Source organism: Harpia harpyja, chromosome 4 (genome assembly GCF_026419915.1).
Source record: "Harpia harpyja isolate bHarHar1 chromosome 4, bHarHar1 primary haplotype, whole genome shotgun sequence".
Taxonomy (NCBI): Eukaryota; Metazoa; Chordata; class Aves; order Accipitriformes; family Accipitridae; genus Harpia; species Harpia harpyja.
The window spans coordinates 39,311,949-39,332,939 of NC_068943.1; the positions used below are offsets into that span (position 1 = coordinate 39,311,949).

Genomic DNA, 20,991 nt, shown 5'->3' on the forward strand with positions numbered 1-20,991 from the left:
CTGAAAATGCCTATTTTTAAAACAACCTCTTTTTGCTAACTTTGACAATGAAATGGCTGAAGACTTTCCCTTGGCTTTTGCTTTTAATTTATTATGGAAAACATGCAGATTTTCAACAGGTTGAGTTGCTTGGCGAGTGTGATCACGCTCAGTATAAATGATGCTCCGTATTACACCCCTTTAGCAGAACCAGGTGATTATTAAAGCATTTTTTTTCCTCCAAAAGGCAGCTTTTCCCATCATTTCTGCTTCATTTTGCACATTTCTGACAGTGAGGGTGATCACTTGCATAGCCTCTGCAGTAAAATACTAATGCAAAGCTCCCCAAACCCCTTTTTTAGCATTTTTCTCCCCAAAATGGTCCCCTTGATGCTAAGGAGCTGGTTGTAGCTCTAATAATTGATTTTTTTTTTTATTTATCACCAACTATCTCCATCTCTTCCCTGTCTTTGGGGAGAGGAAATTTGTGCAATTTGCTTTTCCAAACCTTAGAAATCCCAAATTTTCAGGTAAAAAGCTCATAGCAGTCACAGCATTGAGTCAAAAAAAGCAACTCTTGTCTGTAGCTTTTCCTCCAAACCCACTAAACTGAAGCAAAAACACTTGAGCAACCCCCTCGACGGGAAAAAAAGGAGGGTTTTGAGCAACGATGCTCCTGAGGGTCCCCAAAATGCAATGTATTAAAACAGCAGGGCAGATAAGGGACAGGGATGGGGAAGGTAGGGGGGACATCTCCGTAGGATGCTGCGGGAAATCTCGGCTATTTTAAAAGTCCCTTAAATTGCCCATTAGGACTAAAACAGCGCCACAGCTCCCTGCTGCGTAAGCAAGAAAGGTGATGTGTTTCGTCGTGGGGAAAAAAAAAAGAAACTGGGAAAAAAACCCTTCTCATAGCGGAGCAGCGAAGCAAGCAAATGATGACACAGAAGTTGGAGGAGCCATAAAAATCCCACCGAGGTGTCGTTTGTGAGAAGTGACCTTTTCCCACCAAAGGAGATGAGCAGAAAGGAGGCCCGGGTGGCTTCAGAGGGGGTGTAAAAGTCAATGTATTTATTTTAGCTTGCAGAGAACAGGCTTGATTTTTTTTTTTTTTTTCTTCCTGGGAGGGGACACTTTGCTTTTGCAGCCAAGATTTGCAGCAAATGAGGGAAAAATTAAAAATTTCCCATATGAATCCCCCAAAAAAGCTGCTTTGAATGCGGAGCCAGTTCAGCACTCAATCCAGATCATCCCCATTTGGTCACTGTAGCTGGGAAAGTGGAAATGTGATGTGGATTTGCCCCCCCAAAAATCTTGGGATGGGCTGTGAGGTGCGGGACCATCTCTGAAATCCAACCTTAACCACCACGTCCAGCCCACTGGGGTGCTCCAGTAGAGTTTCTCTTGGACAAACTCCTCTTCTTATAATAACTTAATTCTGTAACAATGCTTGGAAAAGTTATTTGACCCCTTAAAGCAACATTGTAGATGAAGTCTTTTTTTCCCCCGCCATGGGTTGCCAAAAAATGCCATAAGAATAAATCAAAAGGCCATTCCTACAGCTAAATCCGTCACGGTTTAACCAGACGTTTCGTCTTTCCAGCTTATTAACCTGCTGGCTGCAAACACACCACCGTGTCGGCTTTCCAAGAAGACCCCGCGACCCCAAAATAAGCCAGAAAGGGGAAAAAAACCCCATAGTTTGACCCAAACCCCTTCAATCCTGGAGACTGCATCAAGAGGGGTTTTAATTTTTGCCAGTCTCTGAAATGAACGTTTTGGGGTGAAATATTTTGTAATGATCATTACTTAGGAAGGCAGGGCAATTAATGCAGGAGTTGGGGGAGTCACGAGGGGTCTGGAGGAGCCCATGGGTGCTGGGGGACACTAACCTGCGGGGTGTCTTGGTAGGGAGGAGGGGGCACCGTCTGGGTGGCCATCATCGTCAGAGCCGGTGCCGGGGAGACATGGTGCATCCTGGGTGGGACTCACATCGAGAACCTGTGGGTGGGAGAAATGCCGCTGGATTAAGGGGGGATCTCCCCCTGAAAAGAAATCCCATGGAACAGGAGAAAAAAAGGGACAGAAAGGAGAGGTGACAAGCACCCCAGCACAGTGCTCCACCACCCAGTCCCTGGAAGAAACCCAAGATGATCTGATGACCCTTGTCATAATCTGATGATTATTTGAGATTTGTGATTTTGGATAAGGAATGCATCAGGGGCAAAGCGAAGGGGGGTGCTGGCAAGATCTTCCCTGGACAGCAGCCAGGCAAGGGCAGAGTTCTTGGAGATGATGGTTGCCATCGGCAAACCTCATTATATCTTCCCCCTTGTGAACCCTGGTGCACCCAGGCCATTTTCTTTCCACCCCTTATGCCTATAACCGCAGTGCCTAAATGGGGATTCCCATCCCCTTTCCAGTTATTCCTCCTTTTTGGAATCAGGAAGACAAGTCGTAAATGCAAAACTTTCCATTTTCTGCAATTATACAGTAAAAAAACCTGTGTCTCTGCCTTTGGCCACCATGGAGTCACATCCTCAAGCACTGCATGCTCAATCCAGAAGGGACATTGAGTATCCAATGTTGAGTTGACTGACATATAGTTGACTCCTACATTGCACTGACCAACCCAGTTGACTCCTATGTTGAGTTGACCGATGCCATGGCGATTGAATGCACAGAAATGAGGAAAGAGGGTTTAAGCCCTTGCTTGATTTGAATCAGGGAGCAAATTCTGATTTTGACATCCCATATGGACATCCCTATGGAAGCCAGGAGGCAGTCTGAGACATGCCACCCCAAACTCTCTTGAAGTTGCTTTGCTTTCTGTAAATGCATAGTTATTTGGGGGGAGACTTTTTTTTGGTATCCTCAGGTCCCAAGGAGATGGGGAAAAAGAGGGGCACCAGGAAGGGACAAATTTGTAGAGGAGGTCTTGGCTGGATGCTGTCCCCAAGGATAGAACTGATGGCAGATGTAACCAAAAAGGAACTCTTGGCCCCAGAATGCCTCCTCTCCCATTATTTCACTGCAGCTGTGTGGTTGCTTCAGAAGAAAAGCCAATCATCTTGCTTAAATCCTCAAAAAAACCCCCCTGTCCTGAGTCCTCTCTGAGGCTCTGAGCTCTGTATTAAGCCAACTCACAAAGCCACCTAGCAAAATCTCCCCAGAGCCCTCAAAAGTGCATTTCTCCCTGCAATGACTCATTTTTGTAAGAGATGACATCTCTCGAAGGGTTCGCCCCATTGCGATGCTCATTGACGCATCAGGTTCCCAATTGACTTCTCATCTGGAGAAGAGCCGTGGTGCCATCCCACGAAGAAATGCAAAAAGTTATGTAAAGTCCTCTGATATTGTGAGGGGATCTACCAAAAAATAGTGTCAACATCACTTTTGCCATGAAATGGTGACATGCAGGAAGAAACACTCTTGCACAAGGCAGAGGAACAGGGATACCAATGAGGTCAGTAAAAACCGAGGCACATTTGGGGTCTTCACATCAGTCTACACAGTTTTTGGGGGGAGATTCACAATATTCTGGTCTTCTCCATGAGGTCAACAGTTGCTTGGGGAAAGATTTGCAATATTCTGGTCTTCTCAGTGAGGTCAACAGTTGTTTGGGGGAAGATTCACAGTATGCCAGTCTTCTCCATGAGGCTTCAGGCTTTACAGGAACCACGAGCACAAACGCACCATATCCACATGGAAAGCCAAGTGCTGTCTGCATGGGATGAACATCAACCATTCTTATTATTCTGCATGAATAATTTTTTTTTTTTTTTTTTTTACTTTGCAATACTATGGATGATCCATGAATTGAGTATTAAGAGAGCACACCCCAAATCCTGTGCATTGGGAAAGCAGACCGGGGTCCTTGCATGACACAGACCTCTTGCAGCGAGAAGGATATTGCATTTATGGGATTAAAATGATGCTTTTAATCTTTCTTTCCCAACAGCAAAATAGCAGGAGGCAAAATTATCTGCTCCTGAGTGAACTCGCGGCTTAAAATCTTCAGTGTCCGATGTCAAATCTCCGCTTGCAGCTTCAGGCATGCAAGCATCCACGTCCTTAAGGGGTAACACCAAGGGGAACACCTCCCCACCAGAAATAGCTGCAGCTGGAGAAGAGCAGAATTTAGCACCATGACGGTCTAGACATCTCGGTGGGAAGCTAAAAAAAAGAGATTGCTATTTTGGGAAAAAAAAAAACCTGCTTGGCATCTATTGTTCGTGCCAGGAGTGAGCCTACCTCTAGTGCGCAGCAATTTATTGTGGGGTGCGAGCTTTTCGGTTGAATATATTCCCAGAAGGTGGCAGTCGGGAGCCCAATTTAATTGCTGAATATCATCTAACCTGCTAAAATCAAGCCATTCGTTGAGGCTTTATGGGCGTTGATTTGTTTGGAGAATAGGACTTACAGCTAAATGTAAAAAAAAAAAAAAGGATAAAAATGAGAGACAGCTGTTGCCGATAGTGGTATATTTATCTTGGGGGAAACAAATGCACTCAGGTGCCGTAAATATCCAGGGAAGCGCCTGGCGCTCACGGGAAAAGCCAGACGGGTGTTTCACGCAGGAGCCCCCAGCCATGAATCTCAGAATAACAGCGCAAAGCTGTCAGCCCCATGGATTTATCAACAGCCAAACACAGGGAAGGGTCGAAAGTTGCTATTTTATGCATTAATCCTTTCTTATTTTTTATGGTTTTTATTTTATGCATTAATCCTCTTTTTTTTTCCCACCTCTGAAATCAATTTAGCTGCATGAGCTCTTGACCATAGGCATCCAGATGACGAAAGGAGCAGAGCATCGCCAAACCCCTGCCAACCCCTTGCAGATCAGCTCAAGGCAATGATCAAATCTTGGGCGAAGAGTGAATTTTGGGGCGCTGGGGCTTGAGGAGGGCAAGAATTGCAGCCAACTCCCGGGGTGTTTACACAGAGGAAAGAAATGGTGAGCAATAAAACCCATAAAGGCTCTTTCATTTCCAGAAGTGGCAGTACTTTAGGTTTTGGCAGTGACCTGAGATCAAAGTATCCTAAATTTCCTCATGAAATAAAATTATTTCAGCTATCGCTGAAATATTGCCATTAAGTTGAAAATGTATTTCCCGAAGAGCTTGCTTCTACCTAAAAGAGTCTCAGATTTATAGGCTGCATTTTGCCAGCAATATATTACCTTCTCTTTCAAATAAAAATAATTAAAGACTAAGTTGAGAAGTTGGGGGGGGGGTTGGGTCACTGATGCCTCAAAACATTTAAAAAATCAAAGTATTGCAGACAGTCATTCACCACTCCCCAGGTGGATATGACCTTGTTGATTAATAAAACAGCCATAAAACTGTATTAGAAATAGAGCTAAATGCAAAAAAAAAAAAAAAAATCATATTGTTGGACTCCATGTTAAGTGTTTTCAGTGGATAATGTTAACATTAGCTTTGCAAGGTGCAACTCTTATTTCCAAATCAATGGGAAAATGGGGATCGTTTTTTCTAGCTCATTCAGCAGCTTCTCCCCCGCAGCAAAACATGCAATTGATAATGGAGGATTCAATGTGAGAAATCAGAAAATCAGCTTTTCAAGCATTTCCTCTTCTCTACCCAAAGTTTCAAAATTGTTAGAGATACTTGAAGACATTTTCCTGGCCACAGGAAGGTATTTTTCTGTATGAAGGGAAGATTGCCTTTTCTAAAGGGTATATATATTTTTTTTTTAAGATTTGCAATGACGCTGTGTTAGTCATGCTCTCTTCACAGTGAGTTGCAAGTTTTTTATGCCTCCGTCTTCATGGAGGGCTTGTGCATGCTTAAGTTTATGATATATGCATTCATTATATGCATATATCTAAGTTAAAATTAAGAAATATAGCTGAGGGGGAAGGGAGAGGCACCTCCAGAGGATGATACATCTTGCTCTGAACCGCCAGTGAGGACAGGTTCACCCTTGGCGGGTGATGCCAACTCTTCATTGGTCATAAAGTGAATTGAGAGTGACCCTCTTGCTCTTGAACACCTCATTTCTATCTGCCAACCTTTGCCCTTTTTGTTTTTACCAAAATTCACCCATTACCCTGAAAGATGAACACTAGGTTTTCACAAGCTATTAAAGGAACCCCCTTATGCCACCCTGAGCTCATTAAAAATAAACCGAATGCTATTAAATGGTTGAAAATGGGGAAGAATCCCATTTTTCAAGACATCACCCATTCTTGGTCATTCCTCACATTCAAGTTGCTTCCAAGTGGGCTCGCATGATGCCTCATCTGAAGATATCAGGAGCATTTGTGCAAGAAATACCACTGCGCCACGAAAGATTTTTAATTTTTTTAGGAATATTTGGTAGCCAAATTTCCTCTATCCAAACCCAGGAGGGTTTTTGCACTGGGAGCATCTTTTGGTCTCAGCCAAGATGCTGGTTCCCTAAATGCTGACCTTTGTAACCTTCCTAGCATCCAGTTATCACGTTATTTCCCAATAAAAAAGGATGAATCGAGTCTGTGCTTCTGCTACAACCACAGGGTAAAGCAGATGGAGATTTGATATTTCTGCAGGATAAACCCTGGACCAGAGCAAACCCCTTTTCTACTTTTTCTCCTAAAAAAGCTCTGGGTCAATGCATAAGCACTTCAGTAAAAGGGAGAGGGAAACACTATGTCAGACAATGCCAAAAACCTCTTGCCAAGCACCGGTTTGGTTTGTCATCGGATGGGATATCTCCCCTGGGTGCAGGGGAAAACAGCATTTATTTATTTAATATTTGCATTTATTTATTTAATATTTGCAAATCCTCCTCCCAACTCCAGCTCCATAGAAAGCGGGGAGCTGCCACAATGAATTTCTGATGAGAACAACAATTACCACTAAATATTTCTCTCCTCTCCGAAGATACCCAACCCTAAAAGGCTCCAGGGATATCTCTGCAACATAAACACAAGAATAAAACCTGCAAGAGCCAGTCAGAGCTTTAGTAGACAAGGTTAATGTACCTTGAACAGCAGCATTAAACAACTTTGTTCTTTTTTTTAAGTGGAGAGCTGAGATACCTACATACATTTTAAAGTGTTATTTTTATAGAGGGACACCATTAAAGCACCTTCCAAAACAAACTGGCACAGGGAAACATCAAAGAAGCTCCTTCAAAGTAACCTGAAAATACTTGCATTTTGTGCAATTCAGCCCCCGGCCCAACAAAAGTTCCCAAAAGAGCAAATTGTGAATTTTTTCAGAGGGCAAATCAAAAAGCTTTGAAGTGAAACGTAGCTGTGGAACTGAAAAAATGCGCAAATTTCCTCTTGCTGGACACAATTTCCAGGAAAAGTTTCTGATTGCCTTGAGAGTGCTTGCAAAAAATAGGGAGCGGATTAATTTTCCAACAGTTCTTCACTGCAAGCAACTAACTGTGAATAACTTATGATCAAAATCTTGCCCGATGCTTTCAAACCTTGCCTTGTGCTTTGTTTTCAATTGCAACCTGCTAATCCCATGAGAGAGGAATCACTGAGCACCCACTTTTCCATCGTGCAAACACCAAATCTCAATCCCACGCCAGTCCTGCTATGGGAAGGTCCCAGCCCCAAGGTCCCAGCCAGGTTCAGAGGAGCTTCTTGGAGGACAAAGAAGATGACAGTAAATATACATGATGAGTTTTGGAGAGATGGGCTGGAAGAAGAGGCTTAAGTATGGGTCTGAGATGAACAAGGTGCTGGGAAAATGGGAGATTTGGGGTTTTTACACGTCTTCCGTTCCACCAGCAAGGGCGACGTCAGAGCTGTTGCTTTGAGGATGGGCAGTCGAGAAGAAACATACTCAAAACCAGTCTTGCTCAGCAAAAAATTAACCATCAGCCACGTTATTCAACCCCAAACTGACAACTGCAGTCCTTCACCAATTTCTCAGCCAGCGCAAATATTGCAAACTGCAAATCAGACCAACACCAGTGCAAAACTCACCCGCAACCTCAAAGTAGACGTGTGCCAGCAATTCCAGCAAAGATCCCACCACAAACTATGTAATGACTTTTTGCAACTGTTGCTGCAGCCCATAAACACCCCATGAGCAACACTGCAAATTTTAATAATGCCTTTTTGGGGTGTTTATTTTGCAAATCAAAACCCACAGGCTTCATGCAAATCTCCCAACACCTGCATGAGTAATTGCACCAGGTAAACACAAATAGAAACCTGCTTTTTTGTGGGCTTGCAGAAATTGGTCTAAATGGAAACCTGCTTTTTGGTGGGCTTGCAGAAATTGGGGTAAAAGCAGCAGACCTAACCCAACTGCAGAAACACGGGCGAGATGCGCACAGGAGTGTGCAAAGACTTCCCCTCTCGTGGGAAAGCCCCGAAAACAGAGCAATGCCGCAGCACACCTAATAAAACCCTCTCCTCCCTTAAATCTGCCTCGTTTCTTGCTAAATCCTGCTATCACGCTTGCAAATTTTCCCTTTGGGAGAGGGAAAGAAATCCCTCTGGAGCCGGCTGTTTTCCTCTCTCCCATATGGCAGATAAATCAGAGCTCCTGACTCGCTGAGTTTCCGCTTCGCATCCCTCTCTTGCAGCCCTCTGACTCCTTCTGGTCTTACCTCCCCCCGGAATTTCCTTTTAAAATGCAAAATTCCCAATGAGAAATGACTCTACAAACCAGAAGCCAAAAATAAGATTTTCCTTCCCGGTATCAGCAGAGAGTTGTCCCCATCCAAGCCCTGAGCCAAGACACCAAAGACTGCGATGTGAGCTGCTAGATTAATTGCCTCGATTTAAATATCTTTCATTTGCCCATTTGAAAGCAATTTTTTTCCCATATTTCCAGCCTCAATGACAAAAGAGAGATTTGAGATGTGACACGGTGATTTATACAAGCTCTGCCTAGCTAGGGAGTTACAAATAGTTTTGAACTCCTTTAATTACACTTAATTACACTGTCTTCTCCATTTACTCTGAATGGTAGACCCTAAGATATGTTCAGCCTGCTCTGAATTCAACACAATGCGAAAACTGGGGACAAAAAAGGACTGGGAAGTGTTTATGGTGTCAGACAGTGTGCCAATTTTTTTTGCGACTTTTTTTGCACAGTGATGAAAGGTACGACCTGGCCTCGGAGGTGCATCTCTGTGGACGTACAGGCTTCAGGAGGAGGAAAGCCGACATGATTTTGTGCCTGCAAAGTGGGGGGACCCACATACAAGGTGGAAAAGGCCAAGGGGAGCCAAGTTATTTCTCAGAAGATGTCTTCAGGATAGATAATTTCTATCATTAACCACTTAGAGCAATGCCAGCCTTCTGTTTCAGAAGGTAATTAGGTGGATACCCATCACCACATCTTTCTGCATCTTTAGTGGGAGGTGTCTGGACCTTGTTGGCACAATTTGCTGAATAGGTTGGGTTTGGTCTTCTTGCTGGAGATGCTTCCCAGGCCAGGTTGCACTTGTGTCCTCCACAGACACGTGCTTCTGTCCTCCATGGGCTCAGTTTCCTCCAAGGGGACAACCCAATGTGCCCAAAGTACATCGCAGGGCACTGAGCCCTTTCACGCAAGCACCGGGCAGCTCACATCAAAATACTGATTGGAAAGAAGGCATCAAGGCAGAGAGGATCTCCCCAAAAAGAGGTGATCCTAAGCCCCCACAGACCCCCCAGAGAAGTCATTTCAAAGTGAACCCAACCTGTAGCTTTATTAGAAAGGGGGCAAAACCAGACTAATGAGAAATTCAGCTGCTTCATCACATCCTTAATCCTGGTTTTTTGGCTGAGGGAAGGTCACCAGCAAGAATCAGTGCTGGAAGGGCAGCCTAAGGGAAATAATCCTGCCGTTATTGGCTGCTGTTTATTAAAAGGGACCTTCAGAGAAGGCAAGACTCAAAAGAAAAGACTCAAAGAAAAGATGCTCTGCTGCACTGTGGACCGAAAGAAGCTTTTGCGTTTTCCCCTGACATGCCCCCACCCTACATATCACCGGTTTAGGAAGAAATCAGGCACTTCTTCAGGATATTTGCACAAATTGAAGGTGGCCCCTCCATTTTCAGTGACCAAAGATTTCTCTTTGCTCCTTTAGGAGGAAAGTTGCAGCCAATGGGGTTTTATTTTCTTTGTCACCTGCTGGGTGCCTACAGTTTTGGCACAGATCAAGCACATTTGTCACTCTGTCAAGCCCTAATTTTAGCAGTCAGGGTTGACTGAAGGACTGCGAGACCCTTGGTTTCATGTACATCTTATTTTAAGCTCCATGTTTCCGTTATATTTAGCTGGTGACCATTTCTCCACATCCTACTGATGTGCCAAAATTTTGTAGTGATAGCAACCCATATTTCAGGGTATTTTTACAAAAATATATCTGTGTTTTCCTCCAGGCTGGCCATGGCTTGTAGGGCTCATAACAACATGTTTTTAATACTTGAGCTTTAAAGCAAGATTCTCTGCACAGCCTGATTTCTAAAAAACAAAGCAAAACACAGCAAAAAACTATAATTCCCCGCTAAATGCTCACTGCATTTAGGGAAGGGGTGATATAATTCGGGTGTACCCGAAAAGAGCAGAAATTCCCCTAAATAAAGCCCCACCAAGGTCACGACTCACCACATCCTGCTCAATTAATACATATAATCGTGCAATTAATATATATAATTGCCTAATTAATATAAAGCAAAGCAGCCTTACCGTTTGGGGGGTGCTCGGGGAGCCGCTGCCCTGCAAGCGTCCTCCTGCCACCCCAAAACCAAGATTTTCTGGGTAGGAATCACAACCTGGGAAAGCAAAGGATGAAATATTTGAATATTGAGAGAAAATGATGAAATGAGATGGTGAAATATTAAGCAGAGGATGAAGCTTTCTGCACTAGGGAAGGTCTTCTGGCAGCGTCAGAGAAGCCATGGTGGGCAAGTCCACTCTTAATGCACTTTTTTTGTAGTATAGTGGGGAAAATAGGAGGAATCAAGGAAAACTTAGGTGGGGATATCCCCTTGGAGGTGAAAGCAGGGCTGATGGCTGAGCTAGATCGGACCCCCAGGGTTTTGCCCATGCAGGTTTGGACATCTCCATGGAAGGACAAAAAATAAATCAGATTTATAGAGGTCGAACCGAGATGTGTCCAGAAAACGAAGGCGTGCTCGTTGCTGGTCTATCCGCAGAGGATGAAAGGCAATGTAGTCCCGTCCTGCCCTTTTCGGCTCCTGGAGGGCAGCAAATCCCCGGGACGGGATCTCACTGAGATTTAGCGGTACAATCCAGGTCTGAAAAGGAGAAAAAAGCAATGAAACAGCATTGCTGTTGGCCATGCTCCCCTTTTGCGCTGGCTGTCGCCACCCCCCTGGTTAATTATAATCTTCGCTTGAGTGTAAAAGTGCTTTTACACTTGGGCTCAGATAGCACAAACTATGGAAGAGCCATTAACTCAAAAACAGGGGAGTTCCCAGCCGTTATTTAATAAGGAAAAGTCCACACAGATGTTAGAGATGATGCTGCATCTACCAAGGATCTGGCCTTTATGGAGGCTGTGGTTGGAATGTGTAGACCCATCTAAACAAATCCAGTGGAAAAACAAAGATGGGCTGAGCAAGGATCAGCATGGCCACAGCGGTGTTTTGTGTCTGACTGCAAAAAAAGGAATAAAAGAGAGAAAGTTCCCCAGATCTCTGAATATACATCACTTCTATCGAGCCCCTCAGATCTCCATTATACATCTGATAAATGTCCCTTGATATACATCACCTCCAGATATTACCTCTATGTTAGGTGATAAACATCACCTGAGATCTCCGATATATGTCTGATATATCTACCTTGATATATATCACCTGGTAGTGAGCTCCTCAGATCTCCAATATATGTCTGATATATGTCCCTCGATACACATAATCTCTGTCGAGCTCCTCAGATCTTCAGTATACATCTGATATATCTACCTTGATATAAATCACCTCTAGACAGCTCCTCACCAATATACATCTGACATATACATCTCTGATATATGTCACCTGACTGGAGCTCCTCAAATCTCCATTATATATCTGATACATCTAGCATGATATACATCACCTCTAGAGAACTCCTCAGATCTTCAATATACATCTGATATATCTGCCTTGATATATATAACCTGGTACAGAGCTCCTCAGATTGCTGATATATGTCTAGTGTGTATATATATATATATATATACACACCTTGGTGTGCTGAGCTGCTCAGATTCAATTGTACATCTGATATATGCACCTCTAGATACACATCACCTCCAGAGAGTTCCTCAAGATCCCCAATATATATGTGATATATCTACTACGATACACACCACCTCCAGAGAGCTCCTCAGATCAGCAAGGCACACCTTAGGGATGCATCTCGGCTATATGTCACCTTGCATGGTGAGGCCATATGGGACATCCATAAGAACAATTTCCCCTGGTTCTACTTCCATCCCAAAGCCCGTGCAATAATAACACTTGCATTTTTGTGCCCTCACAGCCTGTATCCATCATCGCAGCCAGGCATATGGGTCCAAAAGACAGAGGTATATGGGGAAGCTTGCATAGGAAGCACCATTTCTGGAAAACTGGACATCACCGAGGCCATTGCCCAAGGAGAGATATGGAAACAACTGGGTGATTCCAGGGCAAAATGGGGAAGAAACCCCCAAACATGGAAAACTTGGTGAAAGGGGCGAAAGGTCCAGGTGCCTCTTGAGTTCTCGGGCAAGCATAGGTCCTGCTGAGAGGTATAGAGACCTAATCTGGGTTATGTTAAGTGCTCAGAAGGGGCTCGAGTCCGAAACTCTTCCACCGCAACAGCAGCTGAAATATTAAGGATATTTATGATCAAGAATATAAAAACCCTATGGGCTTGTGCCTTGGAGCATGCACGGGCTGATGCCAAATACACATCGAGGACCCAGGACTTGATTTGCATTAGATTTGTCCTGACAGCGTGATGAAAAAGCTCATGTTTCTGAGCAATCCTTCATCCCTGTAAAGACTTTTTTCCATCCCGTGGGAGAGACTTTTGTCATCTGGGCTTGCCATGCGAACAAAACATAAAGACTGGAGGAAAAGGAGCAGATAAATAAGGCTCTGCCAGTGCTAAAAGAGCTCTGGTAGACTGATTTTCATCCTTGGAGGTGATTAGGACTGAGGTCTTGGATGCTGCATGCATGTAGGACAAAAATACGGGCTTGTGCAGCTTCTGCACAAAAGATGCCATTTTTGTCCCCATCACGAAGAGCACCAAGAGCCAACCCCACCAGGGACGTCTCCCTGAACACCCTTGCAGAGGGAGATAAGTCTTTTTGAGCCAGCGCACACTTCTAGCAACTTCAAAAGGCATCCTTTGAAGTTTAGCAGAGGCCTTTGAAGTCCTCCCGATGCGAAAGGGAACGGAGGAGATGCCTCCTTCAATATGCTCCACCACGGGCAACGCAAGCCAGCAAGATACATGGTGTCCCGGACACTCATGGTTGAATGGAGCAGCTGCCCGAGGGTCATAAATAAGACACCATTTATGACAAGCCATCAATCCCCCCAAATGCCCTAATCAATCCCCCAAAATGCCCTAAATCCGGATCTACTTGACCTGAATAGCATCCAACAGCGGAGATGAGAACCCAGCATCCCAGGACCTCAGCATGCACCCAGGTTGCAAAAAGCCAACGGCAACCCTCTTAATAAAGATTTAATTAAGTGCAAGGCAATGCTAATAAAGCTGACATTTAGCAAAAAAAAAAATCCAGGATTTTTGCAAAAAGTCTAGGATTTTAAAGTAAGAAGTCTTCCTGTCGTGTCGCCTTGTTTCCAATGTGAGCAGATCATGATGCTTCCAACCTCATCACATAAATGCTGTTTAATTGTGACTATGATATTTTTAACATATTTAATACCAGCTCCTCTGACTTAAGTGGAAACAATGAATGGTGAAATCCCTAACAAAGCTGCTGGGGTTTGCTGAATTATTTTTATACCCCATGCTACACCCAGGAGCAAGCTGTACTGACTCCAAACTCTACACCCATGGGGACAACCGAAGAAACCCCGTACACACGAAAAATAGTAGAAAGGCAGAAATCAAAGCTCAAATTTCAGTTTAACTCTTTAAGGAGCTCCAAGGGGCGATCATGACTCTCCAAGCACTTTGGCAACACCCACTGCCATCTGCAATGAGGACCATTGCAATAAAAACCTCTGATTTGTTGGGTTTTTTCCCTCCATGGTGCAATTTCTGTAGCATCCTCAGGCTCTGAGTAAGGGCTGGGGCTGGATCTTGGGGATGCTCAAAGGTGCAAGAGCAATATGGTATTTTCATCCTTCTACCTTCCCAGTCCCACGAGTTAAACCTGATGAGGCACTAACCCCATCCTTACTCAGAGTGAAAAGATGCAAGACATGCCCATACGCACGCAATATTTCTCTATTTCTGCAAAAGCAAGGCCGTTTCACCGCAAAACGCAGTCCGAGAGAGACGAGTCCATTGATGGAGCCCCGCTATAGGCGATTTGCATTATCCAAAGGGGGCACGTATGGAAATATTAGACCCCCCCACACCCCTGGACGTGCACATGTGCGCACATCTGGGCCCAGGGAACAAAAGCGGCCTCGCTATGCCGTGTTGATAAATAATGGAAAGTCAAAGTGTCCTGCAGAAGTGGCACCATACTGTTCGGCCTCGGGCGAGACGAAGGAAAATTCGGTACCCATGAGGCCTGGAACAGTGGGATTAATAACACATCAATTTTAATGCAGGGTGGGTTGTGGGCTTTTTTTTTTCCTTTTCCTTTTTTTTTTTCTGCTTCACAAACAGCAAAGTGAATGTTTGAGCATCTCGGCGGGGGGTTAATGAGGACTCTGATTAGTTATTCAGATTTGCCGATGCTGCCTCCATCCATCCTTGGATCGGGGAATAACAGGAAAGGGTTTGCAGAAAAAGCTCTTAAAGACAACCTGCTTGGCTTTCACAGCTTAGGCGGACACAGGTTTCGGGAGGTTCATGCTGCAGGGGTTCCCAAAACTGAAATCCTAGTGCTAGCTTTGGGGTGGAAAAGCACATTTTCCCACCATTTGGGAGGGATGTGAAAAGCTGCTGCATGTTGGGCCACGCTGATGCCTATAATGTCTCAAGGGAAAATATTCAGATTTGTGGGTTTTTTCATGTGAAAAACAAATTTTTGGGTGCCTTTAATAAAATTTGTGTGCAGTTATGGTCAGAGGTACATGACCAAAAATGATGGATGCATGGATGAACAGATGCAAGGACAAACAGATGCAAGAATGCATGGATGAACAGATGCATGGATGCAAGGATGGAAGGAAGGATCGACCACCCTGTAAGCCACCACTGGGCTGCAAAAATGCAACATCTTCCACTGTTGCAGTATTTTACACAGCATCCCATAAAAATCTAATAGAGTGCCTCATGTTCTTGCACAAAAGGAGCTCACCTATTTGCTCCTTGGCCCAGAAGTATTTTAAGCACGTTGAGCTCACCCACTGCTGGTGTATTTTGGTGTTTATTTCCAGATTTAGGCTTTTGTTCTTCACCCGCATCAAAAAAAAAAGGCAACTTGAGAAAATAGATGGCAGGTATCTGAAATGAAGCTGCAAAAAGGCTTAAAGGATCAAGCCAGAGCAGCGTTTCGTGGCACTGCAAAGGGGGCTCATCGAAAAAACTAGGCATTATTTTAGGATTCACTTTAGGATTCATTATTTCTTCATCAAGAATAAATATTTTAAGGATGGACAGGGTGGTGACAGCTCTCTCTCAACGGTGAATTCACCCCAGTATTGAACGTCAGCACTTTATTTCTAGTTGGGTCTAGAGACCCAGTTGGCTCTTGCTTTGAGCATCACTCAACTTAGCAAAACAGCATTCAACAGGGGTTTTTGGGGCATAAACTCCCCAGTATTCGTGTCATTCCCCACACCCCTGCCAGGATCTCAAAAGAAAGACAAACTGGAGTTATCCATCCGATTTTGCAAATGCTGGGGCTCTCCATCCCAAACAGGCTCTTTTCCCCAGGACCGTCTCCATATGCTTCATCTTCGTTTTAAACGGCACGTTAATTGTTCTGAATTAACAGCTCCAGCTGGAGGAGCAAACAAGCAATTTGCAACCTTAAGATAACGCCCAACTTATCTCAAGTGATTTAAGTTGGGGTTTTTTTGAGGGGAAATCAATCTTGCCTTTCTGGTTGCGAATCCACCGCTCAGAGCTTGGCTAAAATCACATCACTGAGACAATTAATGCACCCATTTAGCAGAAGTGGCTATTAGCACATAGCCACAGGAGGAGGTGGGATGGTAGGACAAAAAGAAGAAATAAGAAATCTCCACATTTGGCTTTACTTTAGAGACAGGAGAAATACCATCTGTCCTCTTCACTGCCAGGCAACCCAATGATTGCAGTAGGGCTCAGGAATATTTTCTCCCCAACACACTTTTTTCATATTACATTTACATTTTGTTTCAAAATATTCACGTTCTCAAAAAAAAAAAAAGAAATCTTTCAAGCTTTACCCCTCTGCCCTCTTTCATCTCTTTTTCCCTTTTTTCATTTGCTGCTAGATAGAAGAGGTGAAAAAGAACAACCACGCTGATTATTTGTTTACAAGTCTGGATCTTCAACATGGATAATTTTTTTTTTTAAATTGGCATTTTCACCACTTTAAATCATTTCTAATATCACCCAAGGTGTGGGATTCAAGAAGCAAAGTCCATCCGCATCTCCCCACCCTGTCATGCCTGGTTTCAGAGGAAGCAACAGTGCTGGCAGTGAAAAGACTCTACAGAAATGTTATTTCTCCTATGGGAATGCATAACTGCTTTGGAAATGCAAAACAAAGTTTTCTATGATTATGACCAAGTGTCTGCTGCTAAATCAAGTGGAAGCTCCTCTTGCTACCCCAGCCAAGGCTGAGTTGGGGTAGCAATGGTCAATGTCCATTGGCCTCCAAGAGCATCAAGGTTAGGTCCCATCAGATGACCAGTGTTGTGGATGGAGTCATGGTCCTCCAACAAGGTCTTCTGCTGAAGTTGGAACAGTTCGTGTCTGTTTTACAGGGAAAAAGGGGTTTAATTGTGCCCTGAAGACACTAAGAAGGGACATCAAAATGCAATGATGCATCCTTCTCCAATACTGGGAGGCACCTCCAAAATACAGACCTAACGTTGAAGGCCATGGGCAACGCTGCTGGGACTCGGGCAGCCTTGGATGCCTGGATCCCCGGGGCCCAGCCACACTACCTGAGGACCTCCTGGTTCACGTATAAAGTAACAGGAGAAGCGATAAATCACTTTGGCACCTTCCCTGGGCATGGCAGCCCTCGATAAAAGACCAAAATTCAAGGGAGGCAGCCTGACACCACACTATTCCCAGCACACCCTGTTACACAGATTAATCCTTCTTGATGGAGAATTACAATTAGGGCTCCATCTTAAGGAGATATCAGCAATCAGATACCTTATCAAATGCCACCTCAATTATTCAAATAATCCCTGGCTCTTAGATTTAGGTGCTGTTTAGGGAAAGCGGTCCGATTAATGTGCTGACACTTCCCCATCACGTCCAACATCCTCAACTTCATGTCTGATTACGGAATTTGCATTCAATTTAATTTTTTCCATCTGGAGTAAATGAATAATCCGAGTACCTACCCCAGCCTTAATTACATTTGTTAAATTAAAAACCCGGGATGTGAGAAATTTAAATGCATGTAGCTCCACGGCCAGACAAACCTGCACGTTCAACCTGCTGCAGCCCTGCCATCTCCTGCTCCAATTTCTCTTCCTTCCCCACAGCCAGCCATCAAAGAAATTACAACTAGAAAACAAAAATTCTTTCTAAACGATGAAACAATAGATGATCTTTTGACATTTCCAGCGCTGTTTGCAGGGGAATGAGATAAAATGTAATAAATTCATATACTTCTGTGTGTTTCTTGGCTCTAGCAGCTAAAATTTCCATCTCTTTATGCAGGAGTCCTGGGGAGCAGAAATCCTTGATAATGCCAAACAATTCGACACTTTATTTTCTCTTTATTCTGCACCATGCAAAACACAGGCTTCAAGCTGCCAGCTGCTGGGAGTGAAACCAGATGCCACATCCCTTTTCCATATGGAAACAGAAATCGCCCCGTCTGGGGGTGCGTGTGTGCTCCCCTCGTTTGCAGCCCTCTGTGACCCCGGGGTTGCTACCGGCATGAGGCAAACCCTCTCCCCAACAGCAAAAAAGATCACTGCAATGGTGCAATTGTAATTTTTTTACGCTCGACTTGGTTCAGGCCAGATCCTGGTACCCATCAGCCCCAGAGAATGGCAGGGAAGATTTGCCCTGAGCCGCCAAATTTCCTAATTTTAAAATAAAAAGCTAAACAGGGAGGTGGAAGTAAAACCACTGAACTTGACATTTTTTTTAAATAGCTTTGCAGAAGCTTGCTAAATTCCCCTTCTTTTGGAGAAGATGAAGCTTAAAAGGATGGAATTAATAGGTGGACTCAAGGTGGTGGCAAGAAAAGTGTCCAAATAATCAAAGAATAATTAAACATAAATGGAAGATAAAGCATTTCCAGCTCTGGCCATTTTAGGAGCAATACTCTATATATCATGTGATGGTAAATGTCAAATAAATATATTTGGGTGTTGATCTAGATGTCAGCAACAACGAAAATGTTGAGGAAAGTCTGTTCTTAGCATTCCTAAAGACTGAATTAAATAAATTACATGTGAGTGAGTGCCATGGTAATAATCCCCCCAGTTTGAGGCTTGCAAGACCGGTAATAAAACACGGCTACAAATATTCAGGAAAGCCACGCTCGGGTAAAGTGAGACAGGTGAGAGCAGAGCTGAAAATAGCTTTTCCCTTTGCTCCCAGCATGCTCACAGCTCAGGCAACATTTCTGCACTCCAGGGAAGCTGGATTTGACTCCTCACCCCCCAAAAAATGCCCTTGGAGTGGTGTAACAGAGCGTGTCCCCCCAAGCACAGTGGCAGGATTTGGCCATCAGAGAAATCTCCGAGCAGGCGGCTCGGCTGCAGTCTGATGGACATTGCGGTTCCTCATCCTTTCTGGCTTTCTTCTGCTTTGTTTTGAGTTAACAGTTATGGTGCCGGAGGAGAAAACATCATGTTTTAGCAATGAGGTCCCCAGTGAGGCTGTTTAAAAATTAATTAGTGCCATGCAACATATTAGCGATGAATAGTAATTTTCGCTTTTGTACCTACTTCATCGCCTTCTACACCATCATTATTCCAGCTTTTCTATGGTCTTCCCAGCCAACCAGGACCTAATACAGGGCGTACCAAAGAAATTGTTGCCCATGTCTCCTGGAAACACCCCGTTCAACAGCAAACACACACCCCGACGTGTTTTCTGTGGAGCTTTTAAATAAATTAAGGTCATGTTTGCTGAGCTGGCTGGAAGGTAGGAAGCTGCTCTGCTCATGGTGCAGGTTCCCATCATCCCAAAACTGCAGTTGTCCAAAGGTATGAGCCTGGATGGACCCCCCATGGCTCCTACACAAGGTGGGTATTGTGGTATGGAGGAGGCTGTGGGTCATCCTGACTTCATCTAGGATGGAGGTCAGAGGTCCTCCATCCATGGATGGAGATCGTCCATGGGTGGAGATCCCCCAACTCTGAGGACGGAGAACCTCCAAGGATGAAGAGCCCCTATCCCCAAGGATGGAAATCTGCCAACCCCAAGGATGAAGATTCCCCCCCAAACCCAAGGAATAAGATCCCAAAGATGGAAAAACCCCCAACTCTGAAGGTGAAGATGCCCAAGCCTCAAGGATGGAGCTCCACAAAACACAAAGATGGAGATCCTCCTAATGCCAAGGACAGAGATCCTCCTAATTCCATGGATGGGAATCTCCCCAACACCAAGGATGGGGATCCCCCAACCCCAAAGGTGGAGATCTCCAAAGCCCAAGGATGGAGGCCCCCCAAACCTCGAGAGTGGAGATCCTCCTAGCCCCAAGTAGGGGGATTCCCCCAACCCTGAGGATGTAGATCCCCAAACTCCAAGGATGGAGACCCCCAAACCTCAAGGATGGCAATCCTCCTAACCCCAAGTACAGGGATCCCCCTAACCCTGAGGATGTGGAACCTCAAAACCCAAGGACCCTCACAACCCTGAGGATGGAGATTCCCCAGACTCCAAGGATGGAGATCCCTCAACCTAAGAATGGAGACCTTCCAAGGAGAGAGATGCCCTCCAGCCATGAGGATTAAGATCCCCCCAAAACCCCAGGATGGAGACACACCCTGCTTCCCCAATCCCAAGGAGGCCAATCACCCCCTGGGACCTCACTGGCTGGATTCCTCACCCCACACTGCACTGGGCAGGACCTGGTGGCATCACCCTGGTCTGGTGATGGCGACCCCCCCAAACTGCAACCCCAAATGAGCCACCATCCCGCTCCTTCAAGCAGCGAGCGAGGCAGTGGGGACCGAGGAGCCTTGCCGCGTCAGCCACCTTCAGGTGGATGGCAAAGCTGAGGGGAATTTGCAGGGACATCTGGAATACATTCATTTTACGGCATGTTTCATATCACAGACAGGTACTTTGAAGCAGTTAAGTAGTAGCAGGGCGGCACGTCCCCATGGGTGGGCTGCGGTTTGCACTTTCAGCCCGAGCTGCCCCGGCATGACAAAGGGGTTGGGGAGACAGAGCTGACGTTTTCCAAACACAGTTTTGTGCCTCTGGGGGCAAATCCAGAAAGAAATTAAAACCCAAAAGGCAGGGGAAAAAAAAAAAAAAAGAAAAAAGAAACCAACCCCCACGTCTAAGTGATGTTGATCCCTGCATCAGGCTATTAACAGTCCCATCACAAATTGTAAATGACTCAGATAAATTAAATGGCTTAGCAGCTGTGAGGAAAGGCCCTTCTGAAGATTCATTTGTTTCGCGGAAAAGAAATTAGTCAGGAATTTAAAATCTTTTCCAGCAGCTTGATGCAGACGCCCTGCCAAAGCCCACACGTTGCTGCTCGTACAGCCCTGGGATGCAGGCAGCCCCCAAAAGGAAAAGTCCTCCGT

General features: G+C 44.8%; 1 protein-coding gene across 4 annotated transcripts in view; it reads right to left on the reverse strand.

The window, feature by feature from the left end:
- PKNOX2 (PBX/knotted 1 homeobox 2) overlaps positions 1 to 20,991 on the reverse strand; it is an 87,736-nt gene that overhangs the window by 24,653 nt on the left and 42,092 nt on the right. For 3 of the 4 annotated variants that reach the window (XM_052786237.1, XM_052786239.1, XM_052786236.1), the window contains 3 exons: positions 11,054 to 11,205; positions 10,634 to 10,719; positions 1,872 to 1,980 (listed from right to left, as the gene is read on the reverse strand). In XM_052786237.1, the coding sequence (XP_052642197.1) occupies positions 1,872 to 1,955 (84 nt within the window). In that variant the 5' untranslated portion in view covers positions 1,956 to 1,980; positions 10,634 to 10,719; positions 11,054 to 11,205. Of the gene's footprint in view, positions 1 to 1,871; positions 1,981 to 10,633; positions 10,720 to 11,053; positions 11,206 to 15,395; positions 15,500 to 20,991 lie in introns of those variants that run through there. The other variant, XM_052786238.1, reaches the window with a different exon arrangement.